The 18,281-nt window shown below is 45.2% G+C and overlaps 1 protein-coding gene across 1 annotated transcript; it reads right to left on the reverse strand.

Annotated features, from left to right (window-relative positions):
• Positions 1-4,346: 4,346 nt before the first annotated feature.
• Positions 4,347-17,969, reverse strand: LOC149985378 (protein ANKUB1-like). Its single transcript, XM_090182688.1, has 5 exons — positions 17,901-17,969; positions 14,852-14,995; positions 5,631-6,158; positions 5,257-5,342; positions 4,347-4,428 (listed from the first exon to the last, which is right to left on the reverse strand). Exons 1-5 carry the CDS (start codon positions 17,967-17,969, stop codon positions 4,347-4,349), a joined length of 909 nt encoding a protein of 302 aa, XP_090038814.1.
• Positions 17,970-18,281: the final 312 nt, after the last annotated feature.

An 18,281-nucleotide genomic window follows, 5' to 3' on the forward strand; every position in this document is an offset into this window, starting at 1 on the left:
CTTGGACCTTAGCGGGATCCATCTTAATGCCTTCAGCGGAAATAACAGAACCGAGAAATGTGACGGAGGAGGCATGAAAAGTGCACTTCTCAGCCTTCACAAAAAGACAATTCTCTAAAAGGCGCTGGAGGACACGTCGAACGTGCTGAACATGAATCTGGAGTGACGGTGAAAAAATCAGGATATCGTCAAGGTAAACGAAAACAAAGATGTTCAGCATGTCTCTCAGGACATCATTGACTAATGCCTGAAAGACAGCTGGAGCGTTAGCGAGGCCGAAAGGAAGAACCCGGTATTCAAAGTGCCCTAACGGAGTGTTAAACGCCGTCTTCCACTCGTCCCCCTCCCTGATGCGCACGAGATGGTAAGCGTTACGAAGGTCCAACTTAGTGAAAAACCTGGCTCCCTGCAGGATCTCGAAGGCTGAAGACATAAGAGGAAGCGGATAACGATTCTTCACTGTTATGTCATTCAGCCCTCGATAATCTATGCAGGGGCGCAGAGACCCGTCCTTCTTCTTGACAAAAAAAAACCCCGCTCCGGCGGGAGAGGAGGAGGGGACTATGGTACCGGCGTCAAGAGCTACAGACAAATAATCTTCGAGAGCCTTACGTTCGGGAGCCGACAGAGAGTATAGTCTACCCCGGGGGGGGGTGGTTCCCGGAAGGAGATCAATACTACAATCATACGACCGGTGTGGAGGAAGAGAGGTGGCCCTGGACCGACTGAACACCGTGCGCAGATCGTGATATTCCTCCGGCACCCCTGTCAAATCACCAGGCTCCTCCTGTGAAGAAGAGACAGAGGAAACAGGAGGGATAGCAGACATTAAACATTTCACATGACAAGAGACGTTCCAGGAGAGGATAGAATTACTAGACCAATTAATGGAAGGATTATGACAAACTAGCCAGGGATGGCCCAAAACAACAGGTGTAAAAGGTGAACGAAAAATTAAAAAAGAAATGGTTTCACTATGATTACCAGAAACAGTGAGGGTTAAAGGTAGCGTCTCACGCTGAATCCTGGGGAGAGGACTACCATCCAGGGCGAACAAGGCCGTGGGCTCCTTTAACTGTCTGAGAGGAATGTCATGTTCCCGAGCCCAGGTCTCGTCCATAAAACAGCCCTCCGCCCCAGAGTCTATTAAGGCACTGCAGGAAGCTGACGAACCGGTCCAGCGTAGATGGACCGACAAGGTAGTGCAGGATCTTGAAGGAGAGACAGGAGTAGTAGCGCTCACCAGTAGCCCTCCGCTTACTGACGAGCTCTGGCCTTTTACTGGACATGAAGTGACAAAATGACCAGCGGAACCGCAATAGAGACAGAGGCGGTTGGTGATTCTCCGTTCCCTCTCCTTAGTCGAGATGCGGATACCTCCCAGCTGCATGGGCTCAGCACCCGAGCCGGCAGAGGAAGATGGTAGTGATGCGGAGAGGGGGGCAACGGAGAACGCGAGCTCCTTTCCACGAGCTCGGTGACGAAGATCAACCCGTCGCTCAATGCGAATAGCGAGTTCAATCAAGGAATCCACGCTGGAAGGAACCTCCCGGGAGAGAATCTCATCCTTTACCTCTGCGCGGAGACCCTCCAGAAAACGGGCGAGCAAAGCCGGCTCGTTCCAGCCACTGGAGGCAGCAAGAGTGCGAAACTCAATAGAGTAGTCTGTTATGGATCGATTATCTTGACATAGGGAAGACAGGGCCCTGGAAGCCTCCTCCCCAAAAACAGATCGATCAAAAACCCGTATCATCTCCTCCTTAAAGTCCTGATACTGGTTAGTACACTCAGCCCTTGCCTCCCAGATTGCCGTGCCCCACTCACGAGCCCGTCCAATAAGGAGAGATATGACGTAGGCGACACGAGCAGTACTCCTGGAGTAAGTGTTGGGCTGGAGAGTAAACACTATATCACACTGGGTGAGGAACGAGCGGCATTCAGTGGGCTCCCCAGAGTAACACGGCGGGTTATTGATTCTGGGCTCCGGAGATTCGAAAGCCCTGGAAGTGGCCGGTGGATCGAGGCGGAGATGGTGAACCTGTTCTGTGAGGTTGGAGACTTGGGTGGCCAGGGTCTCAACGGCATGTCGAGCAGCAGACACTTCCTGCTCGTGTCTGCCTAGCATCGCTCCCTGGATCCCGACGGCTGAGTGGAGAGGATCCGAAGTCGCTGGGTCCATTCTTGGTCGGATTCTTCTGTTACGGTGCGTGAATGAGGACCCAAAAGCGAATTAACTTAAACAGAGCTTCTTTAATTACCAAACATAGGTAGGCTCAGACGGACCGGCAGATTCCGACAGGACAAGACAAGGTTACAGCAAACATGACGACAGTCTGGTTCAGGCATGAAACACAACAAACAAGAATCCGACAAAGACAGGAGCAGAAACAGAGAGAGATATAGGGACCTAATCAGAGGGAAAAAGGGAACAGGTGGGAAAAGGGGTGACGAGGTGGTTAGGAGGAGACAAGGCACAGCTGGGGGAAAGAGGGGGGGAAAAGGTAACCTAACAACGACCAGCAGAGGGAGACAGGATGAAGGGAAAGGACAGAGACAAGACACAACATGACAGTACATGACAAGTTGAGGTAATACAGTATGTACATGTAGGTAAGGGTAAAAGTGACTAGGCAATCAGGATAGATAATAAACACAGTAGCAGCAGCTAGTGTGAAAGTCGGTCAGTGTCACAGTGAATGTGTGGGTAGAGTGTAGTGAGTGTGCATCGAGCCAATTCAAGAGAGTCAGTGGAAAACAATTAGAAAAATACATCAATAACAAAGGGGGTCAATGCAAATAGTGCAGGTGGCCATTTAATTAACGTTCAGCAGTCTGATGGCTTGGGGGTAGAAGCTGTTCAGCAGTCTAATGACTTGGGGGTGGAAGCTGTTAAGGAGCCTTTTGTCCCAGACTTGGTGCTCTCGTATCGCTTGCCATGTGGTAGCAGAGTGAACAGTCTATGACTTGGGTGTTTGGAGCCTTTTGCCAATCATTTACATATCACTTACTTTATTTTTATTTGATTTGATGTCATATTGTAAACGTATGTATCTGTTTTGCTGAAAATATGATTTTGAAAACAATGAATGTCTACAAGTGCTTCATAAAACAGGTATATTTATTTTTGTATTTTCAAAAGACAGCAAATAGCCAATCAAGTATCAACATAAGTGTAATGAAAGACAGATTTAATTTTCAGTGAATAATTGTCTTGTCCAGTGAGCAACTCAATGACAGCGATTCAATGACATCATTAGATCACCTCCAAGAAGCATCTTCAACGTCCACCTGACAACCCATTGGATGAGACACATACACTAACCAAGTGTTTCTTACCTGTCAAGAAGGTTGAGATCAGAAGCTTCTTCAATACCCCAGAAATGGAAAGGCTTTGAGACAAAGACAATCAACTGTCCAGATAATGCACATACACTAACCCGGATGTTCTACTTGCCCCACTGAGTTACAGTAAAGTTATCATTTATGCATGGGTCCACGATCCACTCATAGCTCTCACAGCTATCTGACAGTTCTCAGAATACTAAGGAAGAAGTGTGTGATATTGGATTTGGTATCCTTCCCACTCCCAAGTGATTGGGAGTTTCATAGGGTGCTGCATAATTGGCCCAGCGTCGTCCGGGTTTGGCCATCATTGTAAATAAGAATTTATTATTTTGACACTGCACAGACTCATATGAGCAATAATGATCCACATCTTAATAAAAGAGTTTTAAGGCAGGGGGTTGGAGCCTCAATTAGACCCATGTCAAACACTTACAATTACGTACAGTACAATCACATACAGCACAACCACATAGTCACATTCAGTACAATCACATAGTCACATTCAGTACAATCACATACAGCACAACCACATAGTCACATTCAGTACAATCACATACAGTACAACCACATAGTCACATACAGCACAACCACAGTCACATTCAGTACAACCACATAGTCACATACAGCACAACCACAGTCACATTCAGTCAACTGAATGATTGTAGAATAATAATAATTCCATTCACATTTGGCTACTACAAATAGCCAGTGAAATATGATACGTTTTTTGTTACTTGAGAGGAATGACTGAGAATCCACTGCCTGCCGTTGTAAACTTTCTGCACACAAATCAAACACAGTACTGACTATATCTATAAGCCTCATCCAAAGGAACGAAATTCTAAGTTGTCCGCATTGTTTCAGGCATCATCCGTTCCAAAGTCTCATCTTGTTCACTGTAAAAAATAAAAACTCAAATAAGAGTTCCTTTTTGGACAATTTCAGGTTGTCCCTCCTTGTTTCAGTATGTTTAATCTGCCTAATGACCAGGATCCTGGTGTCTACCCAATGTGCTGAGCACTCCTCCTGGACAGAGTCCGCGCTACATTCAGCTGCTGCAACCATGGTCTCTGTGTGAAGGCACTGTTAGAGAGTCAATCAACCAGAACAAGGTTAGGAGACCAAATCTGTGTCCTAGCATTGTGAAATACTGTATATGTAATGGCCTCAATACATTAATGAAGTGCCCTTACATTCTATCCTCTCCCCATACTGAAACAACTTGTTAGGGTGAACCAATAAGACTGACACTATATACCTTCTAAGCATGATAGTTGGCTCATGATTTGTTTCAGGACTTGTTAGGGTAAACCTATAACAGCTTCTAACCCCAAGTCATAAGACTGCTGAACAATTAATCAAATGGCCACCGGACAAGTTCAACTGTTTTATTATTTGTTACTTTAGTTTATTGGGTAAATATTCTCTTAACTCTTCTTGAACTGCACTGTTTGTTAAGGGCTTGTAAGTAAAGTATTTCACGGAAAGATCTACACTTGTTGTATTCAGCGCATGTGACAAATAAAGTTTGATTTGATTTGATTTGACTATGTACCTTCTAAGCATGATGGTTGGCTCATGATTTGTTTGTACTGAAATCTATTCAGGGAGGATAAGGGTATATCATAGGCAGTGATGTAGTGGTAAAACCATTGACTGGTAAATGCTGATTGCCGTTCAGGATTAAAGAAGTAACGCTCCCTCTACTTTCAATGCATCTTCCACAAAAGGTGGGTAAATGCTTGCACAAAATAAAATAAAAAGTGTGTAAACAGCTTTTACATGTGTCCCCCCCCCCCCCCCCCCACACTGATTATAGGAGGCTTCTTCTGACAGTATTCACACCTTTCATAAGAAACCTCCAGAGAAATATTCATATTCACCGTAGCTGTCATTTAAACTTGGACTAACCTGGCCAAGGCCAAACAGTATATGGCGTTTTCTCTGGGTGTGCGGTCGCAGTGGAGAGAAAAGGCCTCCAGTGAGGTGGTGAGGATCTGGGCGGAGTTTGGCGAGGCAAACACAGGTCTGAGATTGGTGTCTCTGGAAATGGGCGGGAGCGGGACTCTGCTCCTCCATTGGTTGCTGTTCTGATCCCCACTCTCATCCTCCTCACATCCCTTCCCTCCACATCCCCTCTTCTTCTCTCTTTCATCCCTCGTGGCCACAGGGTGTTGCTTCGGTAGTTGAAGAGGTTTATCCTGGGATGCCAGGGCGCGGAGCGGGCAGGTTGCATGAGATGGGCAGTTGATGGGGGTCAAACGTCGAGAGGCTGTGGACATCACCCTGATACCTGCCTTGGCCTCACTCCTCCTGGGCTTGGAGGACATCTTGGGGAGGGTGAAGCCGTCCACCAGGACCGTGTCGCCCACCCTGGTCCTGAACGGAGCCCTGTTGAGGCCCATGTAGTGCCTGGATGCTGCCCTCCTCTGCCCCAGCCTCACCCAGCCCTTTATCTGGAGGTATGTCCGCATGGGCAGGGCCATACCTGGGAGGACCACCACAGAGCACAGCTTGGTGGCCAGGTGACTCACACGCTCCCTGTGGCCGTACTGAAGGGCGATCCTCAGGGGATCCTGACAGGCAAGGGTCAGAACGCTGCTGGCGATACAGAGTTTGAGGATGGTGAGCTGGCCTCGCTCGATGGAGGCGACAGCGGGACACTTGGCGACGTCGGGGTGGGCCGTCTGGTGGCACCACTCACGGTAAGGGTGAACCCCCACCGGCTCAATGACACGCACCCCCCTCTCCAGCAGCCAGCCGGCCAGGTCCAGGTGGCCCAGAGAAGCAGCGATGTAGAGTGCCACCCGGAGCTGGAACCTGGAATAATACAGAATCAATGTATTTATAACACGTTTCAAGTTTTTTTTGTCAAGTTCACAAGATACAGTGGGTTATAAAACAGTACAGTAAAATGCTTACTTGCAAGCTCTTTCCCACAATGCAGTATCAAATATCAGGGTAAGAGAAAAAACATATGAAGGAAAAAAACACGAGAATATAAGCTATATACAGGGTCAGTACTATCATTATAAGCTATCATACTATCATTGTAAGCTAAATACAGGGTCAGTACCATTATTGTAAGCTATATACAGGGTCAGTACTATCATTGTAAGCTATATACAGGGTCAGTACTATCATTGTAAGCTATATACAGGGTCAGTACTATCATTGTAAGCTATATAAAGGTTCAGTACCATCACTGTTGATAGTAAGTCTATCATAGAGTTCAGTGTGTAGATGTGTATTCTGACCTCATCACAGGTCTCTCCCTAGACAGGTGTCGTTGGACGGTCAGTCTGTGTCCCAGGAAGCAGCCTCTGAGGAACTCCGCCCACCCATCCCAGGTGTCCAACCGTAGAGTAGCCCCTGGGAGACAGAGACACATGCAGGTTGTCCTCCTGGTTTCCATGAACCAAGAATGTGTTCCATACAGTCCATTTGTCTCTATGTTACATCCATAAGGTGTTGAGCCAGAGGACCATTGATCTACTGCACAAGGAAGGCCATACCCAGGTCAATGGCGTGGTACACTCAGTATATATAAGTTAGGAGTCATATAATTACAGGGGTAAGATGAAGTGGCTCCTTTGCACTGATCTTAGGTCTGGTTTGTGTTTTTACTGCTAATGGTAAAGGTTAGGATTTGGTGAGAGTAAACTGATCCTAGATCTGTGCCCAAGGGTCATTTCTATCCAGAGACAAATCAAAGGTCCATGCTATTTAAATTTATAATCTACCACCATCTCGTGGCTCAAATTTGTAACAACATTTTCTAATTCATGTGCTGTACTGAGTTTTGCTCTATCACATTGAACACTAATCTGGGTGCAGATTAAATGAAACACTAATCTGGGTGAAAATTAAATTGAAGACTAATCTGGGTGCTGATTAAATTGTTAACTGAAATATTATGAATATCAAATCAAATCAAATCAAATGTATTTATATAGCCCTTCGTACATCAGCTGATATCTCAAAGTGCTGTACAGAAACCCAGCGTAAAACCCCAAACAGCAAGCAATGCAGGTGTAGAAGCACGGTGGCTAGGAAAAACTCCCTAGAAAGGCCAAAACCTAGGAAGAAACCTAGAGAGGAACCAGGCTATGTGGGGTGGCCAGTCCTCTTCCTCTTTATGAACATTTGAACATTTGATTTGAACATCAAGATGTTCAAATGTTCATAAATGACCAGCATGGTCGAATAATAATAAGGCAGAATAGTTGAAACTGGAGCAGCAGCACGGCCAGGTGGACTAGGGACATCAAGGAGTCATCATGTCAGGTATTCCTGGGGCATGGTCCTAGGGCTCAGGTCCTCCGAGAGAGAGAAAGAAAGAGAGAATTAGAGAGAGCATATGTGGGATGGCCAGTCCTCTTCTGGCTGTGCCGGGTGGAGATTATAACAGAACATGGCCAAGATGTTCAAATGTTCATAAATGACCAGCATGGTCGAATAATAATAAGGCAGAACAGTTGAAACTGGAGCAGCAGCACGGCCAGGTGGACTAGGGACATCAAGGAGTCATCATGTCAGGTAGTCCTGGGGCATGGTCCTAGGGCTCAGGTCCTCCGAGAGAGAGAAAGAGAGAAGGAGAGAATTAGAGAACGCACACTTAGATTCACACAGGACACTGAATAGGACAGGAGAAGTACTCCAGATATAACAAACTGACCCTAGCCCCCCGACACAGAAACTACTGCAGCATAAATACTGGAGGCTGAGACAGGAGGGGTCAGGAGACACTGTGGCCCATTCCGAGGACACCCCCGGACAGGGCCAAACAGGAAGGATATAACCCCACCCACGTTGCCAAAGCACAGCCCCCACACCACTAGAGGGATATCTTCAACCACCAACTTACCATCCTGAGACAAGGCTGAGTATAGCCCACAAAGACCTCCGCCACGGCACAACCCAAGGGGGGGGGGGGGGGGGGGGGGGGGGCGCCAACCCAGACAGGATGACCACATCAGTGACTCAACCCACTCAGGTGACGCACCCCCTCCAGGGACGGCATGAGAGAGCCCCAGTAAAGCCAGTGACTCAGCCCCTGTAATAGGGTTAGAGGCAGAGAATCCCAGTGGAAAGAGGGGAACCGGCCAGGCAGAGACAGCAAGGGCGGTTCGTTGCTCCAGAGCCTTTCCGTTCACCCTCCCACTCCTGGGCCAGACTACACTCAATCATATGACCCACTGAAGAGATGAGTCTTCAGTAGAGACTTAAAGGTTGAGACCGAGTTTGCGTCTCTGACATGGGTAGGCAGACCGTTCCATAAAAATGGAGCTCTATAGGAGAAAGCCCTGCCTCCAGCTGTTTGCTTAAAAATTCTAGGGACAATTAGGAGGCCTGCGTCTTGTGACCGTAGCGTACGTGTAGGTATGTACGGCAGGACCAAATCAGAGAGATAGGTAGGAGCAAGCCCATGTAATGCTTTGTAGGTTAGCAGTAAAACCTTGAAATCAGCCCTTGCTTTGACAGGAAGCCAGTGTAGAGAGGCTAGCACTGGAGTAATATGATCACATTTTTTTTTTTTTTTGGTTCTAGTCAGGATTCTAGCAGCCGTATTTAGCACTAACTGAAGTTTATTTAGTGCTTTATCCGGGTAGCCGGAAAGTAGAGCATTGCAGTAGTCTAACCTAGAAGTGACAAAAGCATGGATTAATTTTTCTGCATCATTTTTGGACAGAAAGTTTCTGATTTTTGCAATGTTACGTAGATGGAAAAAAGCTGTCCTTGAAATGGTCTTGATATGTTCTTCAAAAGAGAGATCAGGGTCCAGAGTAACGCCGAGGTCCTTCACAGTTTTATTTGAGACGACTGTACAACCATTAAGATTAATTGTCAGATTCAACAGAAGATCTCTTTGTTTCTTGGGACCTAGAACAAGTATCTCTGTTTTGTCCGAGTTTAAAAGTAGAAAGTTTGCAGCCATCCACTTCCTTATGTCTGAAACACATTCTTCTAGCAAGGGCAATTTTGGGGCTTCACCATGTTTAATTGAAATGTACAGCTGTGTGTCATCCGCATAGCAGTGAAAGTTAACATTATGTTTTCGAATAACATCCCCAAGAGGTAAAATATATAGTGAAAACAATAGTGGTCCTAAAACGGAACCTTGAGGAACACCGACATTTACAGTTGATTTGTCAGAGGACAAACCATTCACAGAGACAAACTGATATCTTTCCGACAGATAAGATCTAAACCAGGCCAGAACTTGTCCGTGTAGACCAATTTGGGTTTCCAATCTCTCCAAAAGAATGTGGTGATCGATGGTATCAAAAGCAGCACTAAGGTCTAGGAGCACGAGGACAGATGCAGAGCCTCGGTCCGATGCCATTAAAATGTCATTTACCACCTTCACAAGTGCCGTCTCAGTGCTATGATGGAGTCTAAAACCAGACTGAAGCATTTCGTATACATTGTTTGTCTTCAGGAAGGCAGTGAGTTGTTGCGCAACAGCCTTTTCTAAAATGTTTGAGAGGAATGGAAGATTCGATATAGGCCGATAGTTTTTTATATTTTCTGGGTCAAGAATATATAAATATATGAATATGTATTTCAATGAACCCAAAGGGCCTCTTCTTCTCCTACTATACGGCCTGCTGTGCTCTACTGTACTCTGCTGTACTCTGCTGTACTCTGCTGTGCTCTGTCTGCTGTACTCTGCTGTGCTCTACTGTACTCTACTGCACTCTGTCTGCTGTACTCTGCTGTGCTCTACTGTACTCTACTGTACTCTGTCTGCTGTACTCTGCTGTGCTCTACTGTACTCTGCTGTACTCTGTCTGCTGTACTCTGCTGTGCTCTACTGTACTCTACTGTACTCTGTCTGCTGTACTCTGCTGTGCTCTACTGTACTCTGCTGTACTCTGTCTGCTGTACTCTGCTGCACAAGGAAGGCCATACCCAGGTCAATGGCGTGGTACACTCAGTATATATAAGTTAGGAGTCATATAATTACAGGGGTAAGATGAAGTGGCTCCTTTGCACTGATCTTAGGTCTGGTTTGTGTTTTTACTGCTAATGGTAAAGGTTAGGATTTGGTGAGAGTAAACTGATCCTAGATCTGTGCCCAAGGGTCATTTCTATCCAGAGACAAATCAAAGGTCCATGCTATTTAAATTTATAATCTACCACCATCTCGTGGCTCAAATTTGTAACAACATTTTCTAATTCATGTGCTGTACTGAGTTTTGCTCTATCACATTGAACACTAATCTGGGTGCAGATTAAATGAAACACTAATCTGGGTGAAAATTAAATTGAAGACTAATCTGGGTGCTGATTAAATTGTTAACTGAAATATTATGAATATCAAATCAAATCAAATCAAATGTATTTATATAGCCCTTCGTACATCAGCTGATATCTCAAAGTGCTGTACAGAAACCCAGCGTAAAACCCCAAACAGCAAGCAATGCAGGTGTAGAAGCACGGTGGCTAGGAAAAACTCCCTAGAAAGGCCAAAACCTAGGAAGAAACCTAGAGAGGAACCAGGCTATGTGGGGTGGCCAGTCCTCTTCCTCTTTATGAACATTTGAACATTTGATTTGAACATCAAGATGTTCAAATGTTCATAAATGACCAGCATGGTCGAATAATAATAAGGCAGAACAGTTGAAACTGGAGCAGCAGCACGGCCAGGTGGACTAGGGACATCAAGGAGTCATCATGTCAGGTAGTCCTGGGGCATGGTCCTAGGGCTCAGGTCCTCCGAGAGAGAGAAAGAGAGAAGGAGAGAATTAGAGAACGCACACTTAGATTCACACAGGACACTGAATAGGACAGGAGAAGTACTCCAGATATAACAAACTGACCCTAGCCCCCCGACACAGAAACTACTGCAGCATAAATACTGGAGGCTGAGACAGGAGGGGTCAGGAGACACTGTGGCCCATTCCGAGGACACCCCCGGACAGGGCCAAACAGGAAGGATATAACCCCACCCACGTTGCCAAAGCACAGCCCCCACACCACTAGAGGGATATCTTCAACCACCAACTTACCATCCTGAGACAAGGCTGAGTATAGCCCACAAAGACCTCCGCCACGGCACAACCCAAGGGGGGGGGGGGGGGGGGGGCGCCAACCCAGACAGGATGACCACATCAGTGACTCAACCCACTCAGGTGACGCACCCCCTCCAGGGACGGCATGAGAGAGCCCCAGTAAAGCCAGTGACTCAGCCCCTGTAATAGGGTTAGAGGCAGAGAATCCCAGTGGAAAGAGGGGAACCGGCCAGGCAGAGACAGCAAGGGCGGTTCGTTGCTCCAGAGCCTTTCCGTTCACCCTCCCACTCCTGGGCCAGACTACACTCAATCATATGACCCACTGAAGAGATGAGTCTTCAGTAGAGACTTAAAGGTTGAGACCGAGTTTGCGTCTCTGACATGGGTAGGCAGACCGTTCCATAAAAATGGAGCTCTATAGGAGAAAGCCCTGCCTCCAGCTGTTTGCTTAAAAATTCTAGGGACAATTAGGAGGCCTGCGTCTTGTGACCGTAGCGTACGTGTAGGTATGTACGGCAGGACCAAATCAGAGAGATAGGTAGGAGCAAGCCCATGTAATGCTTTGTAGGTTAGCAGTAAAACCTTGAAATCAGCCCTTGCTTTGACAGGAAGCCAGTGTAGAGAGGCTAGCACTGGAGTAATATGATCACATTTTTTTTTTTTTTTGGTTCTAGTCAGGATTCTAGCAGCCGTATTTAGCACTAACTGAAGTTTATTTAGTGCTTTATCCGGGTAGCCGGAAAGTAGAGCATTGCAGTAGTCTAACCTAGAAGTGACAAAAGCATGGATTAATTTTTCTGCATCATTTTTGGACAGAAAGTTTCTGATTTTTGCAATGTTACGTAGATGGAAAAAAGCTGTCCTTGAAATGGTCTTGATATGTTCTTCAAAAGAGAGATCAGGGTCCAGAGTAACGCCGAGGTCCTTCACAGTTTTATTTGAGACGACTGTACAACCATTAAGATTAATTGTCAGATTCAACAGAAGATCTCTTTGTTTCTTGGGACCTAGAACAAGTATCTCTGTTTTGTCCGAGTTTAAAAGTAGAAAGTTTGCAGCCATCCACTTCCTTATGTCTGAAACACATTCTTCTAGCAAGGGCAATTTTGGGGCTTCACCATGTTTAATTGAAATGTACAGCTGTGTGTCATCCGCATAGCAGTGAAAGTTAACATTATGTTTTCGAATAACATCCCCAAGAGGTAAAATATATAGTGAAAACAATAGTGGTCCTAAAACGGAACCTTGAGGAACACCGACATTTACAGTTGATTTGTCAGAGGACAAACCATTCACAGAGACAAACTGATATCTTTCCGACAGATAAGATCTAAACCAGGCCAGAACTTGTCCGTGTAGACCAATTTGGGTTTCCAATCTCTCCAAAAGAATGTGGTGATCGATGGTATCAAAAGCAGCACTAAGGTCTAGGAGCACGAAGGACAGATGCAGAGCCTCGGTCCGATGCCATTAAAATGTCATTTACCACCTTCACAAGTGCCGTCTCAGTGCTATGATGGAGTCTAAAACCAGACTGAAGCATTTCGTATACATTGTTTGTCTTCAGGAAGGCAGTGAGTTGTTGCGCAACAGCCTTTTCTAAAATGTTTGAGAGGAATGGAAGATTCGATATAGGCCGATAGTTTTTTATATTTTCTGGGTCAAGAATATATAAATATATGAATATGTATTTCAATGAACCCAAAGGGCCTCTTCTTCTCCTACTATACGGCCTGCTGTGCTCTACTGTACTCTGCTGTACTCTGCTGTACTCTGCTGTGCTCTGTCTGCTGTACTCTGCTGTGCTCTACTGTACTCTACTGCACTCTGTCTGCTGTACTCTGCTGTGCTCTACTGTACTCTACTGTACTCTGTCTGCTGTACTCTGCTGTGCTCTACTGTACTCTGCTGTACTCTGTCTGCTGTACTCTGCTGTACTCTGCTGTGCTCTACTGTACTCTACTGTACTCTGCTGTGCTCTACTGTACTCTACTGTAGTCTGCTGTGCTCTACTGTACTCTACTGTACTCTGCTGTACTCTGTCTGCTGTACTTTACTGTAGTCTGCTGTGCTCTACTGTACTCTACTGTACTCTGCTGTACTCTGTCTGCTGTACTTTACTGTACTCTGCTGTGCTCTACTGTAGTCTGCTGTGCTCTACTGTAGTCTGCTGTACTCTGCTGTGCTCTACTGTACTATACACCACTGGGTATACAGACTCTTCAGATACTGTTAGCGAACACCAGACTGAGGTCGAGGCGATTACATGGGGAAAAGGTTTATGACTGTAAGGGTGTTTGGTACAAAGGCAACACTACATCGGGCCACATTTCAGCTCTATCCCAGGTCAACCATACAATACTATAGATTTCCACTCTAGTCAACCAGCAAGAAGGAGAGACAGACAGAAGGTCTGGCTTTGACTATGTCAATGATGGGATGTGTAAGTAAGGAGTAAGGAACACAAATAAACATTATTCTGATGGTTAAATTTGTACTTAGATACATAACCACTCTCCTCTGTTAGCAAATCTTCCACAGAACTTTGTGGAACAGAGTGAGTTCTGTCCCTGTCTGGCTCTGGACATGTACCCAGGGACCTCTGTACAACAACACTTCACACTCACGAAGCAGTGTTCTTACTAATCAATCACTCTACCATAACCATGGTCTCGGTATAAAGCAGTGTCCTTACTAACCAAATACTCTACCATGACCATGGTCTTGGTTGAGCAAGGGCAATATTACTTTAAGTCTCAAGCAGGGTGACCTCAACATACTATATATCGCCATACTATATACCACCACACTATACAGTGGGGCAAAAAGGTATTTAGTCAGCCACCAATTGTGCAAGTTCTCCCACTTAAAAAGATGAGAGAGGCCTGTAATTTTCATCATAGGTACACTTCAACTATGACAGACAAAATGAGAAAGAAAAAAAATCCAGAAAAATCACATTGTAGGATTTTTAATGAATTTATTTGCAAATTATGGTGGAAAATAAGTATTTGGTCACCTACAAACAAGCAACATTTCTGGCTCTCACAGACCTGTAACTTCTTCTTTAAGAGGCTCCTCTGTCCTCCACTCGTTACCTGTATTAATGGCACCTGTTTGAATGAACTAAATCACCTAATCATACCTAATCATACTATATAATCATACTATATAATCATACTATATAACCATACTATATATTACCACACTCTATATCACCATAATATATATAATCATACTATATAACCATACTATATAACCATACTATATATTACCACACTCTATATCACCATAATATATATAATCATACTATATAACCATACTATTTAACCATACTATATAACCAATACTATATATTACCACACTATATATTACCACACTAAACACTTTATGCTAATGATAGTATGAAGCTGTTTCAAGCAATAGCCAGCTCACTTTGATATGCATTTTCAAGCACGGGTAGAAACAGCTAGGTGTTCGGCTGGTACCTTCAGCAGGCAGCAGATGGCACTGCTAGGGGTGATGCCAACGTCTGTCAGGACCCAGCTGTCCCGAAGGATGGCACCAGCATAGCTCAGCTCCAGGAAGTACCTCACCTGCTTGTCGTCTGACAGTTGCACGTGGAAGTAATCCTGCCAGAGGAAGAAGATTGGAAACACAAGGAGCCGTAATTGAGTGTCCCATACAATCAGAGTGAGAGGGCTCAGCACTGATGGAGCCGTAATGGAGGGTGTCCCACACAGACACCCATTATGGAGGGTGTTCCACCCAGGCAGATGTCAATGTTTACCATACAATAATTGTAAAAGTGTCCAAATGTGTACAATTAAGAAATAAGGCCCAAGGAGGTGTGGTATATGGCCAATATACCACGGCCAAGGGCTGTTCTTAGGCACAACGCAACGTGGAGGTATATTGGCCATATACCACAAACCCCCAAGGTGACTTCTTTTTAATTTCTTCTCCAATTTAGTGGTATCCAATTGGTAGTTACAGTCTTGTCCCATTGCTACAACTCCCATATGGACTTGGGAGAGGCGAGAGCCAAGAGCCGTGCGTCCTCCGAAACACAACCCAGCCAAGCCACACTGCTTCATGACACCATGCCCGCTTAACCTGGAAGCCAGCCGTGTCGACCGTGTCAGCGGGCACTGCTGCGTGCACTGCGCCTGGCCCGCCACAGGAGTCACTAGTGCGTGATGGGACAATGTTGACAAAGCACTGCTGGCGTGGCTGTCTCCTACTGTAAGTACTATCGCCCTATCACATGTCTCCTACTGTAAGTACTATCGCCCCATCACATGTCTCCTACTGTAAGTACTATCGCCCCATCACACGTCTCCTACTGTAAGTACTATCGCCCCATCACATAACCATGTCTCCTACTGTAAGTACTATCGCCCCATCACATGTCTCCTACTGTAAGTACTATCGCCCCATCACATAACCATATCTCCTACTGTAGGTACTATCACCCCATCACATAACCATGTCTCCTACTGTAAGTACTATCGCCCCATCACATGTCTCCTACTGTAAGTACCATCGCCCCATCACGTCTCCTACTGTAAGTACGATCGCCCCATCACGTCTCCTACTGTAAGTACTATCACCCCATCACATAACCATGTCTCCTATTGTAAGTACTAGTCACATACTTTACTTGACACCAGCCAAATGAACAAATTGCTTCTTAGAATCATCTTCCTTTCCCATGGAGCTGTTGGCCGAGGTTGGAGAAGCCAGGAGGAAGGCATGGCCAGCCGTTGAGAAATGCTTGTTGAAGTTTTTGGTTATCATGGATTTATCTGTGGTGACTGTGTTACCTAGCCTCAATGCAGTGGGCAGCTGGGAGGGATGCAAACAGGCTCACATAAACCCTTCATGAAGACAAGTAGCCTAGTGGTTAGAGTGTTGGACTGGTAACCGAAAGGTTGCAAGTTCAAATCCCTGAACTGACAAGGTACAAATCTGTCATTCTGCCCCTGAACAGGCAGTTAACCCACTGTTCCTAGGCCTTTAATGAAAATAAGAATTTGTTTTTAACTGACTTGCCTTGTAAAATAAAAATTTGAAGCAGAGCTTGATTTGTAAATTGGGAGGTGCCAGAGGGGGGGCTCTGTGGTACCAGAACTCATGAGAAAAAAGATCACCTATTATAATAGAGCATTGAACGCATATCATCACATTTGGGTAGAGCAGTAGAGTAGAGCCATTTACAGTAGGTTAACAAGGGGAACATTTTTAGTAGCCTAGGGTCCGGGAAAGTGTTGGCCTTTTTAAAACCGCATTTCGTGCAATTCTACATCCTTTTACATGACTGGAGACTTTGGCATTATCTTTTTTTAATCCGCACAAATGATCGAAATGGCAGGCTACTTTGACACTGACAAACTTAGTATCTGAGATCAATAAAAACGACCTTGTCTTGAATCCATCAATAGCCTATAGGCCTAGGTTTGTGGAGAAACATATAGTAGGCTACAATATGAGGAGGAAATTAGTCCTAAAAATGCTTTCCAGTTTCACTGACTCACCCAATGATGCGCAGCTCACTCGCTGGAGATTGTCGATGCGCTCGTGTCAAAAGGCTATCTCTCCCTCTCTCTGTTTTGTAAAACAATGTTTGGGTTTTGATCAAATATTTTGGTAGTCTACAGCATAGTCTTATCTTTTCAGCAAGAGTCATTGCTGTTCAATCTGTGTTTTCCCTCGATTGTATTTGAAATATTGCAAAAGGCCTGTTTTGTCTGCCTGCTGTTTTTTCACTGACAGATTTGCCTCGCGTTCCCGACTGTAGGCTATTCTTTGTTATTGGGCTACAATCCGCAGCTAGGCTATTTAAAAACAGGGGCCATTGGTCCTCTGTAGCTAAATTATAGGGTTTCTCATGACGTATTAGGCTATTCTGAATGATTTAATTTATTTCTGAACAGACAGCAGTAATTCCGTAACTTTAGAAAATTCCTCCAGAACCCTTCATGCAGCTATGATTCTATAAGGAAACAAATGATGAAGTGCAACTCTGGAGAGATGAGGGGGCAGGATAATTGACGAAGAGGCAACTCGAATGAACTTTGATCGCTTTTATTATAATTGTTACATAGCAAAAAGTGAAAATTATTTTTCATGGCACGAGAGGTACCGGATTCGGCCAAGTAGGTTCCGGAACAAAACAGTCCAGAACGGAACGGTGCCGGATCCTGTTCTGGCATGATCCTGCTCAAATTAAGCACTGATTTGAAGTACCTATGCCTCTACCTGCTGAGTATAAAGATTATTAAACTAGATTCAGTGGGCTTGTCATTCACAGCACTGATGAAAAATCAAGTACAGTTGATCTAAATGTGGATATACGAGGACATCTAGTGGTCACCGGATTAAAAAAAAAATTCATGCAAGCTATCTTTGCACTAGCATGCGATGCCATATATTTCACGCAGGTATTTATTTTTCAACATGTATTGTCATTGACTGGAACAAAATATAATTGTATGAGCTATGCCTCTGTGTCCCGGCGTTGTTGTACCCCTCTACTATCTGGCTTGGTGGGGCGATCTCGTTCTGCATGCCTGCTTCACTGAGATACAATGTGTCGTCATGCATTTGTGCATGCACGCTGTTAACGGTCATACCCGTCTTGCTAACTTAGCTAGCTCATCAACCAGTATTTTATTCGCTTTTTCTGCACGATAGCACTTATTAAAGCGTTGAAACTCATGGGGACCTCACTGTGTTACCTAGCCTCAATGCAGTGGGCAGCTGGGAGGGATGCAAACAGGCTCACATGAAACCCTTCATGAAGACAAGTAGCCTAGTGGTTAGAGTGTCATCGAGTCATCGAGCTAGCCCTTATTTGGCAGCAGGGTTGCATCGGTTTCCATTGGATTTGACAGTTTGTTAGGCTGGCTAGCTAGG

This window comes from Oncorhynchus mykiss, chromosome 1 (assembly GCF_057628025.1).
Source record: "Oncorhynchus mykiss isolate SJ-2025 chromosome 1, ASM5762802v1, whole genome shotgun sequence".
In the NCBI taxonomy this organism is placed as follows: domain Eukaryota; kingdom Metazoa; phylum Chordata; class Actinopteri; order Salmoniformes; family Salmonidae; genus Oncorhynchus; species Oncorhynchus mykiss.

Excerpts from the sequence above, each read along its gene's own strand:
- LOC149985378 (XM_090182688.1), bottom strand. The coding sequence starts at position 17,969 with ATGCATGACGACACATTGTATCTCAGTGAAGCAGGCATGCAGAACGAG. Across the intron at positions 6,159-14,851 it reads CCATCTGCTGCCTGCTGAAG|CTCCGGGTGGCACTCTACAT; the intron begins GTACCAGCCGAA and ends TCCAGGTTCCAG. Across the intron at positions 4,429-5,256 it reads TACTGTTTGGCCTTGGCCAG|TGCCTTCACACAGAGACCAT; the intron begins GTTAGTCCAAGT and ends ACTCTCTAACAG.